The sequence below is a fragment of the Scophthalmus maximus genome, chromosome 17, assembly GCF_022379125.1.
Source record: "Scophthalmus maximus strain ysfricsl-2021 chromosome 17, ASM2237912v1, whole genome shotgun sequence".
In the NCBI taxonomy this organism is placed as follows: domain Eukaryota; kingdom Metazoa; phylum Chordata; class Actinopteri; order Pleuronectiformes; family Scophthalmidae; genus Scophthalmus; species Scophthalmus maximus.
The window spans coordinates 17,335,795-17,355,000 of record NC_061531.1 but is presented as its reverse complement, the minus strand read 5'-3'; the positions used below and the strand labels follow the sequence as shown (position 1 = coordinate 17,355,000).

General features: G+C 44.8%; 3 protein-coding genes across 7 annotated transcripts in view; all 3 read right to left on the bottom strand.

The window, feature by feature from the left end:
* mrc2 (mannose receptor, C type 2) overlaps window positions 1-1,933 on the bottom strand; it is a 23,451-nt gene extending 21,518 nt beyond the window's left edge. The window contains exon 1 of the mRNA XM_035614051.2: window positions 1,501-1,933. Within this exon, the coding sequence (XP_035469944.2) occupies window positions 1,501-1,627 (127 nt within the window). The 5' untranslated portion in view covers window positions 1,628-1,933. The remainder of the gene's footprint in view (window positions 1-1,500) is intronic.
* Window positions 1,934-3,966: 2,033 nt separating this feature from the next.
* On the bottom strand, window positions 3,967-14,964 carry tlk2 (tousled-like kinase 2). Of its 5 annotated transcripts, none has more exons than XM_035614056.2 (21): window positions 14,185-14,964; window positions 12,937-13,019; window positions 11,399-11,476; window positions 11,242-11,311; window positions 11,097-11,140; window positions 10,816-10,914; window positions 10,351-10,452; window positions 10,058-10,150; window positions 9,755-9,865; window positions 9,503-9,639; window positions 9,202-9,354; window positions 9,046-9,112; window positions 8,853-8,950; window positions 8,672-8,753; window positions 7,987-8,078; window positions 7,795-7,884; window positions 7,498-7,667; window positions 7,035-7,173; window positions 5,683-5,794; window positions 5,379-5,486; window positions 3,967-5,209 (listed from the first exon to the last, which is right to left on the bottom strand). In XM_035614056.2, exons 2-21 carry the CDS (start codon window positions 13,015-13,017, stop codon window positions 5,036-5,038), a joined length of 2,100 nt encoding a protein of 699 aa, XP_035469949.1. In that variant the 5' UTR covers window positions 13,018-13,019; window positions 14,185-14,964; the 3' UTR covers window positions 3,967-5,035. The 5 variants fall into 5 exon arrangements, with proteins under 5 accessions (XP_035469949.1, XP_047184346.1, XP_047184347.1 ...); XM_047328390.1 differs by having other exon boundaries at window positions 14,599-14,964; XM_047328391.1 differs by having other exon boundaries at window positions 14,864-14,894.
* Window positions 14,965-15,177: 213 nt separating this feature from the next.
* Window positions 15,178-18,499, bottom strand: mettl2a (methyltransferase 2A, methylcytidine). Its single transcript, XM_035614073.2, has 9 exons — window positions 18,254-18,499; window positions 17,597-17,685; window positions 17,185-17,387; window positions 16,761-16,810; window positions 16,607-16,667; window positions 16,371-16,510; window positions 16,178-16,284; window positions 15,796-15,861; window positions 15,178-15,695 (listed from the first exon to the last, which is right to left on the bottom strand). Exons 1-9 carry the CDS (start codon window positions 18,415-18,417, stop codon window positions 15,532-15,534), a joined length of 1,044 nt encoding a protein of 347 aa, XP_035469966.2. The 5' UTR covers window positions 18,418-18,499; the 3' UTR covers window positions 15,178-15,531.
* Window positions 18,500-19,206: the final 707 nt, after the last annotated feature.

Below are 19,206 nucleotides of genomic sequence, written 5' to 3'. Positions count from 1 at the left end.
GATGCATCAAGGTGACGCGAAGGTGACAAGATACAGCCTCGTTTCTCATTCCAACTCCCCGGCTCACATGAGAAATTCCATGGAGAAGAAAAAAAAAAAACCCATTTCATAGAACAAATCAACAAACAAATCTCATCCAGAGATTGAAAAGAGGTTCTCAACTTCAGGGACACCGGGGTCTTCAGGTTGTTAAGGATCTGCGTGACGGTGGGTAGAGGGGGTGAACCTGCACAATCTCAGTGTTTCAATCAAACAAGGATCGCATAAAAACATGGTCATTTGATGTATTACTTAGCTGCATGGGCCAAATATGATGATACAGATAACTTGAATTGCTTTGATTTGATCGAGTGACAACAGATTAGAAAAAACTGGTGGTTAGTAAGAGTCGTCTGTTGTGATGGCACAACATTTTCAACTAATTTGGAGGATACTGGCTGCATATATTCTCTCTCCATATACTCGCGTGTATTGAATAAGTCTACAATATAATTTTTCCAGTTTTTTTCTCATTTATCTTGATTGTTTCTGTTGTTATTTCATTTCTCCCTACGTTACCCTTTGTGCGACCACAGTTTTGTGCCGCAGTGTCAAATTGAATTCACCCTGCAGGCGCTCAACAGTGGGACATCCTATCTTATCTTATGTTATGTTATCTCATCTCGTCCCATTGATGAGATGAGTTCACCTCATTATCAGGATATCTAGTGCTGCAGAAAGAAAGAAAAAGTCACAGAAGCAGAGTGAAGTTGTCAAACTCTCGACTTCCAGTTCACAAGCAAAAACAACAACAACAACAAAGTTGATTTCATGGTTTCAAAACAAAAAAAAGTTCTGATCTCTGTCAGAGAACCATGTTCACCACCACATTACGCGTCACGACCGCAGAGGCTGTGCGCCGGACCGAACGTGTTGATTGCGCCGGTCGAACAGGATGTAAAGGTCCCATCTGCCCTCAGGTCGCCCAACGAGGCGTCGCTCCACGTCACTCCTTTTTTAAAAATGTTTTTTTTTTTACAATGTCTCCGAAATCAAATCCAGCCGGACACAAAACTAGAACCCCCCCCAAAAAAAGCGCATGCGAAAAAAGCGCATTTACTTTGCGCTTTTTTTTTTTTTTACAGACTTTACGCATGGATATAAATCACAAAGGAGACAGTAGAAGCCTGCTGCTCCCTCCTCCTCCCCCCGTTTCGTCTCCACATCTGTTTCCACTCAGCGCTCGGACTTTTGGTTCGTGGCATACCAACGCACCGAAATCCGCAGAAGAAGAAGAAGAAGAAGAAAAAAAACTGCTTTCGGTAAATCCGCTCTCTACAAGAGCGCATTTTGGAAGAAGAATAACAAACAAGTCGGTGCGCAAAACGCGCACACACACACGCACACGCACATTGCACAATAGTCTCCACGTCTGCAGCCGCTTTGTCGACTTTGGCATGAATGAACCGGGTCGTTTGGAGAGTGGACATTATTTTAGTCTGTGTGTGTTTTGTTCCTCACCAGCGGCGGCGGCGGCGGCGCTCCTCTCCAGCTGCAGACTCAGGATGAATAATAGATACAAAGTGCATTTGTGAAAGTGAAGTTGCCGCCTCGATCCCTCGTTTACGTGTCGGTCGTTGCCCTGCATCGCTGCTCACAACTACAGGCGATAGCACGCGCGCACTGACACGCACACACACATAGACCCCAACACACACACACACACACACACACACACACACGCTGCAAGAGAGAAAGAAAAAAAATGGAGGAGGTGGAGGAAAAAAAAAAAGTGAAGACGGTGAAACAACTGTCCGATAGTTTTTCACTTTGCGGACGGACGATGAGGAGGATGATGAAGATGATGATGATGATGATGATGATGATGATGCAGAGCTGCTGGGATGAGTTCGACCGCTAGAGCTCCGTCTGCCTCTCGGTCAGATGAGACTGGAATGAATGGAGCGGCGTCACCAGTGTGTGTGTGTGTGTACAGTGTTTGTATGGTGGCCAACATGAGGTTCGGGGACCCCGTGGAGGCCCTGGATCGCGAGGACAGTACATGTTACTGTGTTGTACAGTAGATGTGTATTTCCGTTTCATCCGACAGTGGCAGATATTACAAAATGTGGAGGAAAAGATTGGTACCTATGCGTTATAATAGGGATGTAGTTATGCTTTTTTGAAACCAATATGTGTAATATATATAATTCTTCAGTTTGATAGGTGATAAAAAAAAAAGTTTTTTAAATCACCGTTGTGAAATCAAGTTGTGATGCCGACTCCGAACAGAGAATCACAACTTCCTGGTTTCCGTAGGGGGCGCTCTCTCTCACGAGGTAGCTCCAAAACATCAGGTTTATGGGGTAAAGATTTAGTTCCATTAGATTCAATTTGTTTCCGATTCCCTTTTGGAATGTTTTTTTGTGAGCGTGGACCACAGACTATAAAATAGAAATGGACGCTGCAAAGTGAAGCGAATGCAATGCAAGTGCCTGAAGCCTGTATTCTCTCGAATGACCAGCAGAGGGCGACTCAAGTCTTCGCAAAAATAAGTCAGTTTCTATAGAAGTCTGTGAAAAAATGACTAATTCTCACTCTTTTGACGTCAGTAAACATTTTTTTTAGGGTTTATAGTTCAATCTCGGATTTCAAGTCATGAACTCCGCAGGAAAATGTTAACTGACGAGAAGTGGAGTCATTTTCTAAAAGACTTTTATAGAAACTGATTTCTTTTTGCAACCAGTGGAGTGGCCCTCTGCTGGTCATTCGAGATAATACAGGCTTCAAGCACCTTATACATTGGCTTAATTATCCAGACTGGGTGACTAAGTCGATTGTCAAGCACGGTCTATGGCCTCTCAGTCAGATCATCCAAATACATGTGTACCTCTGGTTCCAAGAAACCAAGATGGCGCTGGCCAAAATGCAAAACTCGAGGCTTCAGAACAGCAGCTCATGAACCAACTACTGACGTCAACCTGTGTAATAATTTGTCCACTTAGCTCCGGTTGCTCCAATCCGACGAGGACGAGGCTTCATGTAGACGGGCTCTGGTCTGGATCTCTTCACTGAACCCACGATTGACCATCCTACTTAAAGTAACAGCAAATTGTGATATTCAACAAGATGAAACAGAAACAATATAATCGGGGAACTGGAACAGATTAAGAAGCTGCAGCGACAGTATAGATCATTTCCAAAAATATAAAAGTAAGGCAAAATAATAAATGTAGAAAATCTTATGTATTACAGAGCCAGCAGTTTTCTTTTTTGTCTGATAGAAAAAATGATGTATAAAATGCACATAATTCAGTTTTAAGCATGATTCAAAAGATAGAAATCAGAATATTACTTCCTCAATTTTTTCCGTTTCATTTTTGGTCCAACTAGACACATTTCCGATGTACCCAATATGTTACAAATGTTGAGTTTATATTTATACATCTTCAGTTCCTACAAAACCGTTTTACTTATATGGATGAAAGTGGTATAACATCTGGTCTGAAGATCAAGTCATATTCATGGACATTGGTCTGTGTAAAAATACAGGCCAAGTATATTGGTCTAAAGAAAATATTACAATTAAAGCTCGTGCTCACAGCCTTTATAGTAAATGTATTATAATAATGTGCATTTGTCTTAATGGACTAAAGACTTTGATTCATTTTTGACGATTTAGTAAACCTGTTTCCAGCTATACAGGAAAAGGGGAAACAACATTTGAAAATAAAGTTTGAAATGATAACTCATTTTATATTGGCTTTTGTATTAATGTTGTCCTGCAGCGTGACTCCAGACCTACAAAACAAAACAGAATTTTCAATATTAACACTTAAACCTATCAAAGAAGTTTTTAGCGTTTGATTCGTGATCTGTAAAACAAATTTCATATGGAGAGAAACTAAGCACAGACACGATGCTCATGAACACGTCGCCACGTCAGTCGTCGACAGGAAGCAGTGACAGTGAACCCAGAACAACAAACACATTTTAACCAATAGTATTTAATGGTTTAATGCAACTGTCTGCTAAGGCCCAGTCTCCCGCCACAGTACTAGAAGGTAAACCAGTCCCTTGCATTTTATTGGCCAAAAAAAATAAAATTTCAAAACATACCTAAATAAATATGTGTATGGTAGAGGGGGGTGTGTCAATCCAAAACGATAACAGCTCTAATTAAAGGCAACTCGAAAAAACACAACAGTTTTCGCCATAAGTGTTTTTTTTTAAGAAAAAAAAAATGTAAAAGGGGTCGTTCCCTCAACAGCTTCCACTCCGTGTCACGTAACACGACTCTAAAACCATTTCATTATAAAAACGGAGGTGGAACACTGCCACCAGCTGGAAGTTCTAAGCTTTGGTCACAGGAGTTTGACGAGGAGACGGGAGGGAGGGTGTAGAGGGGAGAACGGCTCCGGTGCCTCCTCGTCGCAAACTATCCGGGTCTTGAATTGAAGTGGGGGCGGCGGAGGTTTCCCAGAAAACGGCGAGCTGGATGAAATAAGAGCCATAGATATTTAGGGTTCGATACGATTAACAGGTCAAACTGGTTCTGTCGGTCGGGTTCAGGGAGATGAGGGAGTCGGGACGACCTCGGACCAGAGTGGCTCATGCGGTGGGGGGTTGAGTGAGTGCGTACGGGCAGGAGGCCTTTTCATCCGCGGTCCTTTCCATCTGGCCAAGCTGAAGCAGTTCTATACTTCCTCTTTTGTTTTCTTTTGTTAAGCAGAAAAGAAAAAAATCCAAAACACCGAACCCCCGACATGGTGCCAACAACCTCAGCCCCTTTGCTGTGTGACTCATCCAGGGCTTTGACCCCCAGAACGATGCCACGCTTCTGAGAAAGGAGGACAGGTAAGGGTTGGGGGTGTGTGGACATGAGAGGTGATGAAGGGTGACGCAGGGGTACTTCCCTTTCCAATTCAACCCATGACTCCTCACGCAACCCCCCTTGCTGTCGTCTGACCTCTTCTCTTGGGACTTTTCATGGCGATGGTGGGATGCTCTGACCCCACCCACTCGACTCTTTTCAAAAACGGTTCAGTCAGTCAGTTCAGTTTGAGGCGCTGCTGTTGGAGGAGCTCGACGTGGAGGCCACGGCTGTGCCCACGGTGCCCGAGGAGGCCACCGACTTGCGGATGTGGGGCATGAGGAAGGGGTCACTGGACAGCTGGTGCACGTCGATGCGGTCCTCCTTGCGGTAGACTAGACAGCGCCTTATAAAGGCCTGGAGGGAGGAAGAACAAAATATTGCAGGTGACTGAGAATGTCGGGACAACAACCTGAACAATTAACATGATGAGTTATAGTATTAAAATGGAATTAGAGGTGGTTATTGTGGCAGTTGACACTAGATATATATAAAACTAGAGCAGCCAGGTGAGGGGGTCCAGTACCTTAGCTTCAGGTGTGACTACTGGTTTAGGAGGAAACTGCACATCTGTTGCCTTCAGTATGGTGTTCTCCTGCAGGATGTCCTGCTGCGACTGGTTGTGGCCAAAGGGCTGAAAGGGCAAAGAGAAGGAGAAGATGAAATTAAATACAAATCCTTAATGATATGATACATACAATCTAAATTAAATTAAGGTAACAAAGGGACAACATCCTCCCTAGATGTTTTTTTTTTTACCGCAATAAAAATATAAGTTTAGAACTCAATAATAGCTCAGATGTCTTGTGACAACATTTCATGTCTCCTACCTTTCGGCCGTACAGACACTGGTAGAAAATGACGCCCACAGACCACACGTCCACCTTGTTGGAGATCTTGGGTGGTTCCTTCCCAACCACAAAGCACTCGGGGGGGAGGTACCTGGAGGAGAAAGGAGGAGCCACTTTAAAACACTAATCAGTTTCACCAGACCAAAATGTTCTGTCCAGTTTCAAGGTGAAGGTGTAAGAGTACATTTTTTTCCCCTGTGCAAGTGACATTGCAGTGATTTAAATAAACTCTTGACATTAAGTCAGGCACCAGGGCTCTGGGAGTCTATTTGTGTTGAGAAGTTCATCGTGCTAAAGGGAACCTCTGGCTGAGTGCTTGTGCACCAGGCAGCAACTATCAACTAAATGGAAGGCGAGTCCGTGTAGGTTCATATATCAAAGCACACCTCAGTGATATTGTAACTACAAGACCCATATTCATAATGTTGCTTTTATCCCCAAACTGGCCATTAGTATCCACAATGTGACTTTCTTACGAACTTACTGAACATATTACCTATTGTGCATAAAGTAGAGCTGCAACAGTTAATCGATTAGTAATTCGACTTCTAAATTAATCGGCAACTATTTCGATCAAGTAGTTTTTATGAAACAAAAAGTAAAAATTCTCTGATTTCAGCTTCTTCAATGTGAATATTTTCTGGTGTCTTTGCTCCTCTATGTAAACTAAATATCTTTGGCATCTGTGGCAAAACAAAACATTATCTTGGAAACACAATCAACATTTTCCGCCATTTTATCGACCAAACAACTAATCAAGAAAATAATCGACAGATTACTCAATAATGAAAATAATCATTAGTTGCAGCCCTAACACTGCATCTATTTATAAAATGATGAGGTATGTAGTTAACCACAATTATAGCTCTTTTTCATTTTAATATCAGAACCACATTACTGGGATCATTCTGCAGATACTGATAACAATGGCACTACGCTATAAACTCTACTCTGTCTGGAATTTATCATCTCTTCCGTTGCTGATGCAACAAAATGCCCCCGTGTACGAGCCAACGGAACCGTTTAGCCTCGAGTGTCGCTTCAGGCCATACCAGAGTCGACGCAGAGCGCTGACTGACACTGTGACCAGAAAGGACACTGCTCTGTGCACTGGGAGTCAAAACATGTTTTCTAAAAGCCATCCACCACTCACAGCAATTTTGCAGATGACATTTGAGTTTGGCATTGTGTAGGTTGAATGTGTTCAATCGGGAAGCTGATGGAATCCCATAGAAAGGTGTTGATCATTCAGCACGACATAAATGTGGCTAAGATTAAAAAATTAAAAGCACAATTCATTATGTCATCCCTGTTGCAGAGCGTTGTCTCACCAGTACGTTCCGGCTCCCTGCGACGTCAGCTCCATCCCGTCCACCGAGTTGTAGCTGTCGTCGTCCATGATCTTCGACAGGCCGAAGTCTGTGATCTTGATCTCCCCACAGGCGGTGCCGTTCACCAGGAGGATGTTGCCTGAACAGGGTAAGAAAATGAGGTATGAAAAAGGAAACGTCTACAGGGTTCAGATTCACATTCATTGTATGACGACTAAATCATAACTATTATAAGCAAAAATAAACATTGTGTGTTGGTTACTTCAACTGCTGTTAGGCGACATGGGGACAGAATCACATCTCTACAGTAGCTGCAACAGATCATCCTGATGTGGTTCATTTAACTGACGATATTACCACCCGATTCAATTTGAGAGGAATTCTGTGCTGAGGTAAAACAAAAGGAGATCGCGCATGCAAGCTCCTGTGGTGTGTAGCGGTGCATCGTGGTGTGTTCACGCACCGGGCTTAAGGTCGTAGTGGATGATGGGCGGTCTGATCTCGTTGAGGTACTTGAGGGCGTTGACGATCTGCATGATGATGGATCGACCCTCTTTCTCTGACATGAGCTTGTGCTGCTTCAGGTAAAAGTCCAAGTCGTTGCCCTCGCAGTACTCCAAGACGGTGCAGAACCTGCGACACAGCAAGGAGGAGTTATAATAACCTCTTTAACAGGATTTGGCACGTCAAGCTCAAAAAAGTGGTGGTAAGAGTATATCCCTTGGAAGGCTCATATTGAATAAACAAGGAAAAGACTTACGAGTCAGTGTCAAGCGAAAAGTAGTCGTAGAGTTTAACTATTCGTGGGTGGTCCAGCTCTTTATGGATTCTATATTCTCTGCATGCATGTCTGGAAAAAGAGAGAAAAAGGGAGATTATTTACACCATTCATTTCAAACGTGGGGGTTTTACACCCAGTTCAGTTTTATTGCTCTGACAACCAAACACTCACTTGTGATAATTTTCCTTCTTCTCGTCCCGCCAGTTCTTGTTTAACTGGTGGATTTTGACCGCGACGTACCTTTGCTCTGTGAGGTCAAAGGCCTGGAAAGATAAATGTCTCTTGATTAGTCGTGAGCTGCTTTTTGTTTCGGCTGCAGCGAGACACGCGTTAAAACAGCCTTGTTGTTTCAGTGTTTTTACGGCGGCGACAACAGATTCTTGGAACAACACACGCATTCCGGCACAAGCGTTTACTTTGAAATGGTTGATGATGTCAACTTAGCGAAATGGAATGAAACGTGCATACTCAAATATTTTTCCTAAGAATTCAAGAAACTGTTTTCCAAATTATCCAACAGTGTGATGCCAAGAAGACATTAAAATCTGATTTGAATCAACATCTGACACCGTTTAATCAACAAAAAAAGTTATTTTAAAAGATTGCACCGAATCTTCATTCTTGACATTGACACGGACTGATTGTACTTCATTTTCAAGTCTGTAAAATTTTATGAACCGAGTTGTAAGTTCTAAAACCGGAGAATGTAGATCTTTTGGCAAAATAAATTTAGAAAAAAAATTAAGAAAAACCAAGGAAAGCAAGTTAAAATGCAGACTGCATGATGACCTCTTCCCTTATCACTCTGTATACAAACTGCTTATTCCTTCACAGGAAAAGACAACGCCTCTCTCACCTTGTAAACTTCACTGAAACCTCCCCGTCCAAGTAGATGGAGCAGCAGGTAACGGTCATTTAGCGTAGGGTGATCCTTGAACCTGCACAGGGTGGGGAAAAATTCAGGAATTAAGAGAAGAGCACAGGGGATACATCGGTTCAGAGCAGCTAGAAATAGGGCCGTGTAGAAGAACTCCTACTGGGAATTATCTTCATTGTGGATCCTCTTCAGTTCCCGAATGTGCAGGTTCCGCACTCGCTCCAACCTCTCCAGTTCTGCCTGGATCTCCGCCTCCTCCTGAAAAAGGAACACAAGATAAAAAATTAAAGACCCAATAAGAAAAGAAGAGAGTAAGTATGCTGCAAAAAAAAGAAAACCTGTCGAACCATCACCTTTTTAAGATGACCTAGTCTCAGCTTGAAGATTTCCTCTTGCTCGTGGTACTCTGCCTGCGACAACCTGCGAGAACAGAGAAGTGGCTTGAGTGCAAAGTGCAAACGTGAATTTGTGGGGGGGGGGAACAGCAGATATCATAGATATCATCTTACGCTTCGCTTTCTGTTCCGTTGGTCTTGCTTTTACGTTTGTTTTGCTCCAGGCTCGGCGGCGGCGTCTGGGCCATGGAGGGCGGCTTGCGTTTGGCCAACAGCTTCCTCTGCCGTTCGATGTCCTCTCGCTGGGAGTTGATCCTTTCTTGTTGTCTGGAAACATAACGCTGCGTTAGTTCAACATACAGCCCTAATTCATTTCTCTGTTTGTCTTGTGTATAAAGAGGTCTGTTGTGCTTCCTGGTCGGATTCTACCTCTTGAACGAACCCAAATACAACAGGGACAAAAAGAGATCCTCACTTGATAAGGTTTTGGAAGGCATATCCATCCGTCCACTGCTCCGTGAAAGACGCGCCGTGTCGCACGGTGGTGAAGTGACCCAGTCGAAGCCTGTCCTGCATGCTTTTGTCCCGGCATGCCATCTTCTCCTGTTTGGACTGGAAGGAAGGGCAGAGAAATCCCAGGATCAAAAACCAGCGCTTTTCATTATATAACCGACAATCAATAGTGATTCAATCACTTTGGTAACTAAGAGATATTCAACGAAGGTACCTTTTCAATCAGCAGCTTCTTAGACATGGTCACACACTTATTTAAGCGCTCCTTGTATCGCTCCAGCATCCTCTGCTGTTCATCGATCTGCCTCCTCAGATCACAGTTTGCCTGGAGCAGAACACAAATAAGCGGGGGGGGGGAAGGTAGGTCAGGTGGGAAGAATTGAAAATTTTAGCTTGTTTATACACGTTAAGACGGGAGGAATGTGTCAAGTCCAACACATGCCAAGACAAAAAACATTTTTAAATCACGTCAAGTGGCGAGCAGAGTAACAGATGAAAATGTAAATGAGATTAGTACCCGGAGCAAATCGTCTATTCGCCCCTCCTTCTTCTCCAGGTCAGAGTTCTTGTTGTTCTCCATTGCGGTTAGTTTCTCTATGGTAAGGTCAGACTACAGGGCAAAGTGGGCACAAAACAGTGTTTTGTTAACGGTGCATCATTCTGTATCGGTGACAAATCAAAAAGTGCAACAAGTTGTCCCATCAAACAATATTTACTGCCAGTTGATGATTATTAATGATTTATATGCAGACTATTTAAAACAACTGCCTTTTGTATCATAACCAGCCGACCCCGATTATGTGTCTGTACCTGTGTGGCTTTGTGCAGCATGAAAAGAGCAGCGGGCTTCAGCGAACACGCCGGGAGCTCCGTGTTGGCCGAGCCGACGGAGGAGGGGCTTCCCTGCTGCACCTGGGAGACACATTCATTCATTCAGTAAAAAACCTTAAACATCACAGATGGTTTCATTCCTCACATTTAATGAAATTATCAAGACCTCGAGATACAAGTCGCGATGAAACATGAGACGAATCTTGCACAAGAAATCTGTAAACACTCAAAGTAACTATCAGAAGCAGATGAGACTGGGTTGATTCTCAATTTTTTAAAAAACAATTTAGAACTTTCAGATTTATTTCAAGGATTTTGAGCCTTTAATTTAACTGAAAACGTGCAGAAGAGAGAATGGCAGGGGAAAGGTTAAGAGATTAAGCAAACAAAAACAAAAAAAAATAACAACATGAGCCGGGGGGCCATAGAGCAAAACATGCTCACCATGACAGGGGGGTTGGACAGGGAGTGTTGTGGGGAAGAGCGGACAACTGGTGGAATTCCCCGGGCAGGGCTGGTACCAGGACCGCTACCTCCCGCAAACTGACAGACATGTAAAAAGAAAGAAGGATAGGAAAGCCGTTCAGTGGAGAGCCCGAGGTGGCCAAAACAATGAGGTTAGAAAGTAAGTTTGAAAAAGTTATGCGCCCGATACTGCAGAGTTCATGCCCTTTTTTAGAGAACCAAAAAAACAAAGATCACAAAAAAGATTTCAAGCCACTCACCTCAAAATAATCACTAATTTTAGGCCCCCTTGCTCCTGCTTTGCCTGGAAGACAGAGAGAGAGAGGGGCAGAGGCAGGGGGTTCAGAGAGCTGCTGACATTTGGGACAGACGATGAAAGGATCGTAGCAGACGTGCCAAACTCACCTTGGCTGGCGTCAAAGTGGTCTGCTTTCCGTTTTCTCACTCTCTGGTCATTCGCCTTTTTCTCAGGCGTCTGTGAGAATCAACCAAATGTACAATAAGGTGAGAGATGGTTGGGATTGAAAATAAATAATCCTGTTAACATATGATTCAGACTAACCTCTAGCTCTTTGTCGCTGAGCGAGCCCACACTGCATAGACTCTGATTGGAGGACTCGTTTTGATTCTGACCGGAGCCCTGTTGAAATGTAACGAATACATAGAAATATAAAGTACAGTTAGCAAATAAATACAAAAGATGCAGGTAATGCACACGAAACTGTACTTGTTGTGTATGTTCATGCACTAAAATGGGTGACAAACTAGGGGAAGGGCTGCGGAGGTTTGGCTAAAATAACATCATCATTAACATCATCCCACTGACTGTAGACCTGCATCAGTCCTCAACGCCGGTTCCCTAGGTGATGCCTGTCAGTCAAACGAAGTCGCATCAGAATTCAGCAGGCACCGTCTAATCACGAACACATTCAGAGCACACCAGAGCTCCCCCTCGCCGAACCCTCCTAAAATGGCTGGCAACATTAGGCATGCTGCTGGGGACTTATTCCTCCGTCTGTCTGTCACCTTTAGATAATGTCATCCGTTTCTCACCGTTCTTAACTATTCTTCTCCTCTCTCTCTCTCTCTCTCTCTATCTCTCTCTCTCTCTCTGGAAACAGCCGGTGAAAGATGCTCTGCTCGATTAAAAAAAAAAAAAGACTGCTTGCCCCAAACAAAATCTTGGCTTATTTGATTTCAGATTTGTTCAAAAGGGGAAATGCACGGCCCTCGCCCATTCCATTACCACAAGGTGTGCTACCTGTTTGTCATCAAGGGCGGTTATTTTCCATTCTTTCATGCCAAGTCGGTGATGTCAGAAAGACAGGAAGTGACACACAGCCGCTCAAGGTCAAGAAGAAAAAAAACAACAACTCTCAGCTGCTCCTGTGACACTGCAGGGCTTTTTTCAGACCACCAACCCATATTTTTTCATAGCTATTTGTTGACACACTTATCTCTCTCACTCCACACACACACATTGCATCTCTTGTCATACAGGGTTGCTATGGCATGATGCCTTAGCGAGAGCTGCCATTTTCTCTCTGCAGCAGCAGCCATGCCATGCTCTGGGCCTCGGCTCTGCCTATGGCTGGCACGGGGCCCACTCCTGGCGCCGATTCTCGCTCCCTACACTGTTCCAAGATCACCTTCCACAAAGAAAGCTCCATCCGCAAAGCAAACAAGCGGGCTGGAAGGCTAAATGCTGCTTCCACTCACACCTGGTCAAGAACTATTTCTGCATTCCTCCTCTGCCTTCGTTCCCCCACCCCCCACCCCTGTCCCGCCTGTGGCCTTGTTGGCAGGCATCACCACTCTCATGTACAGCCACTACATCATGAGCCAGAGAGAGAGAGAGAGAGAGAGAGAGAGAGATGCCATATCACACCAGCCAAAAAACACAGACACAAGCTCAACCTTCTCCAGAGACAGACAAAGAAAAAGGAGTGGGGGGCCAGGCTTGTCCGGGCCAAACGGCAGAGTGATACTCGGGCAGAGTGAGACAAAGACGGGGAAGAGGTTCGCAAAAATAATTGTGAGCACTTTGACAGGAGACAGCCCCCCATGCTCCGCATCTGCGACATCTGCTTTAACACAAACCTTGGCCACACCAACTCCGGTGAAACGCGCCTCCAACAGCTCCTGCCGCCGGGGGTCCAGGCTGTGCAGTTCTTCCATCATGGCTGCGGAGACAAGAGCACAGATTAAGGGGAGGGCATTGCGAGAGGTCTGGTACATATATTCAAATGGCAGCGGGCGGATCACGGTTTCAAGAGGCACTAGGTTTGTGATGAGTCATGGCTGTTTTTAGCTATATGGACGTGGAAAATTCCTCCTCTGAGTCATCAATAAAGCCGGACAAATGATGTCTGCCACTGTCATGTGTGTTGAGCAAGCAGGAGCTCGAGTACTCACAGAAACTAAAAAAAAATATGGACAAAAGAAAAAAATCTAGCCATCGTGCATCAAAGACGAAGGCCAGATGTGTATGTGAGTTACTGCCCTGGGATAAAGTACAGCATCATGTGATGACGCCCAGGCAATATATAGGCTTAAGTTACATGGGAGTTATGAAAGGTCACCCAGGGAGTTACTGCCAAGTATATACTCACTCACAGCACAATGGAAAAGGCCACAATATGACAATATGTGTCCGACTCGCTTGCTAGCTCGAGCGAAAGGTTAACGTGCAGGTTACACGCCCAGCGCAGACTGCCATGTCTGTGTGACCTGCATACATTAACAGGGAGAACGTAGCCCCGCAGCATTCATCGTGTTTTCCATCCGGGGGCACGTATCATCCAGTCCGCAGCCTCGTAGAACTTAAAAGTCCGGGAGAGGGGCGATTGCGTGGCTCGGCTAACATCGCAAATACCAGCATTTCAAAAACATCCATCAGTGACTGATGAGCGAGGCGAGCTTGGCTAGCTAGCTAGCTGGCTAGCTATCTAGCACCATGAGCTAACTAGCCCCCATCACTTAGCATCGCATTCTAGGGAGCTAACGGTTAATGTTAGCTAGCCACATTGGATGCGAATTCGCCGAGTTAACGAACCCAAAAGGCGGCGACAAATGATATTTATAGTGGCCCAACCATAGTTGTCGGATTGGATTAACGACTTAACACAACTACGGTATTTTTCCTTTACAAGCACACACGAGATGGCTAACGTCGGCTAGCCGACGAGCTAACGTCAGCTAGCCGACGTGCTAGCGTGAACTCGGGTCTGTCAAAAAGAAGCATCTCCTCACTTGTGTTGTCAGGTGCTCCGGGGGCCACGACGCCCGCGGAACAAGAGATGAATACCGATACAGTCTTTTGTTCCGACACCCAGACGAGAAACTCACTGTAATTCAATGTCTCCTCGCTCCTCCGGAGGGGCCCTTGTCAAAACCGTCCCCCGTTGTCTCTCCCCCGGTGCTCGGCAGACACTCCCAGGCGAACTAGGCCGCATCCACAGCCGCGTCCCTCGCGTGCTTCACCGTCCGCGACCGAGACGCGGGAGCGCGCGGCGAGGGCTCAAAGGCAGACCGCGGCGGATTCCCCACCTCGGAGGCCTCGACAACTCCGGGTATCCCGAACCCGCCTTTCTGTGCTCCTTAGGCGGGGATCCCCGTCGCATCCCTCTCCCCGAGCACCATGCCGTGCCTGTGTCCGGGTGCCTTCCTTGGCACACAATGGCGACCCTCGAGACTCTGCGTGTCCCCCCACCAGGTATGTTTAATGTCTTCTGTTATAGTGACCCCCCCACCACCTCTTACTATCGTTTTCCTCCCCCGGTGGTGAGATGGATTTCGGGTCCTGGCTTCCTCCAGTGTCGATCAAAACAAAGTTCGGCCCCAGTCGCCTGCCTTCCTTCCTTCCTTCCTCGCCGCGGGGGTAAAGGAACCAACCTGTTTCGGAAGTTGCACGCCGCTTCACTTGGATCCGGATCGATTCGGTTTCCCGATTTTTTTTTTTGTGCAATGTAAACAATAATCAGGAAAATCTCATATTTTCTCGTGAGATTGTTCACAACATGTTCACCTTCGTGCAGTCGACGCCTGCCCCCGAGTCTCTCTCGTCTGGACCAATGGTGAATCCCTGTGAACACAATTTGGCAGCGCCCACCCACACCAGCACCGAAATGATCACTGATCAGAAAAAAAAAAGTTTCCCCATGATGTTCACACCCACGTGCTGCACTTGCATAATACAGGTAATTTGTCAAACGTACCATCATGAGACATGAAAGGAAAAAAAGGGTTTGACTGTGTGTTACAATCAATAACGTGGATTCCTTTGTGAAGCAAAAGAATTTTCGAAAGCAGATTTTAAAATGAGTCAAAACTAAAAGAGCGTTGCAGTTCAGATTCAGATTTTTATTACTTTTGCATGTGTATATATATATATATATATATATAAAAAAAATGTTTTTTCAAAAACCATGCAATTCATATCAAAACATCAGCTCATTTAAAAGTGTTGGAGGCCGAGTGGGTGACCGGCCCACAACACAAGTCCATCGATACCACAACAGCCGAGATAGTGTAAGGTTCTTACAACGACATATAAACTGTCCCGTTTGCGTGTTCATGATCACAACCACAATAGACCTTTTCAATTCCATAACCCTGAGCCTGCAACGCCTTGATTTCAGCTTGTGGTTGAAAGGTCAAAGCCTGGGGCGGGTGGCGGGAGTCCTCGCCTCCGCATCAGTCCTGCTCCTCAGGCGGCTCGACCGGAGCCCTGCGGTACTTGCACTGGATCCACACCCTGTACATGGTGAGCTGTTTCCCCCGGTTCACCTGCAGCCTCCTGTCCACGAGGTTCTGCACCTTCTCAAGCCCCGCCTCCGCGAACAGCTCATGGAGCTCGTCTGAAACAGGAATATTTTCCATATTAAAAAGCACAATTCTGCAAAAAAAAGAATGCATTCTTATTAAGTAAGAATGAGTTTTAAATTATTTTTTTTTTACCTTGGGTGAAGAAATATACTCTTGTTCCATCCCCTCGGACATAAAAGTTTTCCGACAGACACCTCCCTATAGGAAGTAAAGGGGTCACAATGTACATTTTAGTCTACAACAAACTGCAAACTTTACATAACCACTTGTTCCACAATGTTGTGCCATTTTAATCTCGTGTGCCACAAGTTTGACAGAATGTGCAGAATACTTTGGCTGAACATCAAAGTAAGATGTAGTACAGAAATGGTGCTACCGGAAAAACAGACCTAAGCGAAATACTTTTTCGAGGATCAGCACAAGTAATCGATCATGAATAATGCATCTCTGGATCTGGACTTTCTTTTAGAGCCATTTAGTAACTGGAGTTGCTGGATATTAAGTCTTGATTAACCTTTCTTGAAGCGGAGCTGTGCCATATCGTAGCGTCCATAGTCCCTGAGCAGCATCACTCCCCCGGGCTTAAGGAGCCGCGCCAACCGGCTGATGGATGCCTGCATCCTGAGACGGGGCGGCGAAACGTTAAGAAAACCAGTGCAATATTTAAAAAAACAAAGAGAGAAGGAGGGCGGAGAAAATGTTCATACTTGTCAGGATGCAACGCTGACAGCACAAAGATCAGCACTATAACATCGAGGGTTCCGTCGGGGACGGGGTAATCGGCTTCCACATCGCTCAGGTCGTGAACGAAAGCGAAGCAGCGCTCGGGGTCGTACTCTGGATTAGTCTGACGGCAAGAAGACAATTTTAGTTAGCCTACAACCCCTTTGCGATGAGCACTCCTCGACACGTGACCACTTATATATTGACTCGATCATCCCACCTTTACTAACTCCACAGCAGTGCTGGAGAAATCACAGCAGTAAACAAAGAGTCCCGGGTCACTGCAGGAAAAAAAGAAGAAGCAGAGCAGCGGTTACGTAGAACGCATCGTGGCCTGGAACCTCAAATTGTCAGTTGTCCAGCCAGCCACTTACTTGTTGGTCTTCAGTATCGGGAAAACCGTGTTCCCCACACCGCAGCCAACCTGTACAACAAACATGTAACATGTACAGCAGCAAGTTGTTGCCCGCAAAATTACAAAATCCTAAACACAAATACAGATTGCGAACATTACTTGAAAGTCAAAATGTGATTTAATAGAAAATGTTTGTAGTCAGTAACTTGTTTTTTTGTTGTTGCCATCCATAGATCATAAAGGCGTGTTGTATATTCTTTGGTAAATGTTATTTATTGAGTGCATTTTTACATCTGAACCAAAAGACACAGTGATGGTCAATCATGGAATAATTGCCACATTTTTTTAATAATTGTTTAAATAGTTCTCCTCATAAGATTTGAACACATCAGCATGTTTTTTTTAATGATTATATTTGTGGAGTGAACTATCGAATCTCTCACCTCCAGGACGCGACATGTGGCCGAGGAGCCGGGGAAGTCGCCATCGACATCAACAACTCCTCCGCTCCGCTCTCGGCTCCGGCCGCACTGCGGGGCCAGCTCCGGGAACTCCGTGAACAGCCAGTGACGGTCTTTGAAGAAGCGGTTCTCGTGGATCGTGTAGAAGTCGTTCCAATACTCGTTGGCCCGGCTGTCGTATTCCTCTGCAAGACAAGGTAGGGCGGGTAAACACCCGCGTTAAACTGATCATCATGGTCATTCACATTGTGCCATGCTATGAAGATTCACACAACTTAATAAGGCAAATACTACATATCACAGCAGAGGATGAAGTTATTAGTTTCTGTTACTGATCCGTGACATCGGTCACATTGCGATGGCGAACGAGTCTCGACAACAACGACTACACAACCTTGTTTCTCTGGAGGCAGCGGCTGGTTGTTTTCTGAGACTTTCTTCTTAGCAGATGCTTCTTGTTCCTCACTCCACTCAACATTGTCCCTGTCGACAACAGAAAAACGATAAATTTTCCAGCGAGGGTGAAGCGGGGCGGTGAATGACCAACACAGAGACACTAGGCAATACATAAAAAAAATCAAAGGTTCTCACCACAGATTTCTGGGAAATCCGTAATATTCCAATTTTCATTCTGAAGTAATTTTTCTATTGACTTTCTTTGATAGTGAATTATATCTTTGAACTTTTGGTCGTAGACATTTGAAGGCGTCACTTTGGGTTTTGAGATGTTGGGATTTTCACAATTTTATCCACAAAATTATTAATTGAGAAATTAATTGACAATGTAAAATAATAGTTTGCAGCCCTAACCATAATTTTTTTATTAGCGTGACTGCATTAAAATGAAACTTACATCAGCATGTGACACACTGATTGTTCACATGAAACTTTTAGCCCGAGACCTTTTGACAGTTTCTCTGTAAGCGACATCTGTACTTTGGTAAATCTCCAATGAATGAATGATTGAATGAATGAATGATGGACACAACAAACACACAGAAACCACCATCAGTGACAGCTCACAGCTGCCCACATGTTGGATTCCACCGACCATGCGTTGTGCTGGAAGACCTGCCGCGGGTCGGTGAGGAACCTCGTCCCGAACTGAGGTCTCCTCGCGTCTGCGGCGGTGGATGAACCGGGAGGAATCAGCCCCTCGCCGCCGCCGCCGCTGCTGCCTTCCTCCACCGCGACCACGGCATGGGGCGCCGCCATGTTGGAACTGACGCGACGGAAGAAGGCGGAGCCCGGGCAATCAACTGTGCCGCGTTCAAAGACGATCGGAAAATAGCAACTCTGGAAAAAAATTAAATAAATAAGACTGATAATAGAAATAATACAACGGAGTGTATGCAATGCATTTACAATCAAACACGCAGTTTCTTTGGCTCGAAATATTTGCCACCAGTATATTTCTTTTGTTTTTGTAAAAGTGATCACGCAACATTTCCATCTACAAATCTGTCTATTAACGCAACACGCAGTACAAGTTAATTAAATTGAAGTTATTAAAATTAATGAACTACTCGTATATTTCAGAAGCAGACCACATCATAAAGACCCAGTCTGGCCACAACCGGTCGTAAATTTACATTTGTACGATGCTGCGCCAGACACATGAACGAGACACCGTTTATAGTCCAGAATAATCTAGCTCCACTAAAAAAAACACCACACAATCAGACTATAATCCAACTCTGTGGGCTCTACTGTCTGTAATAAACTGCTCGACAATAAAATAATTGGCTGATTTCTGCCACATTTGACAAATTGCATTGTTCGTACACTAGAGGGAGACAAATACCAGGATTTCCCTTTTGCTGAGGCCTCCACATGCACGCGAAATGAGTTTATATGCACAAACCGACCAACTACAGTTGTAACGTGAGTAGAGGCGTCTGGAATTACAATAAAAAGTGACATTCAAACTGGTCATTGTGCATTTTCTGGTTAGATGTTTGCCACGACCAATAGTTTCCACCCTAAGGCATGAGCAAAATTTTG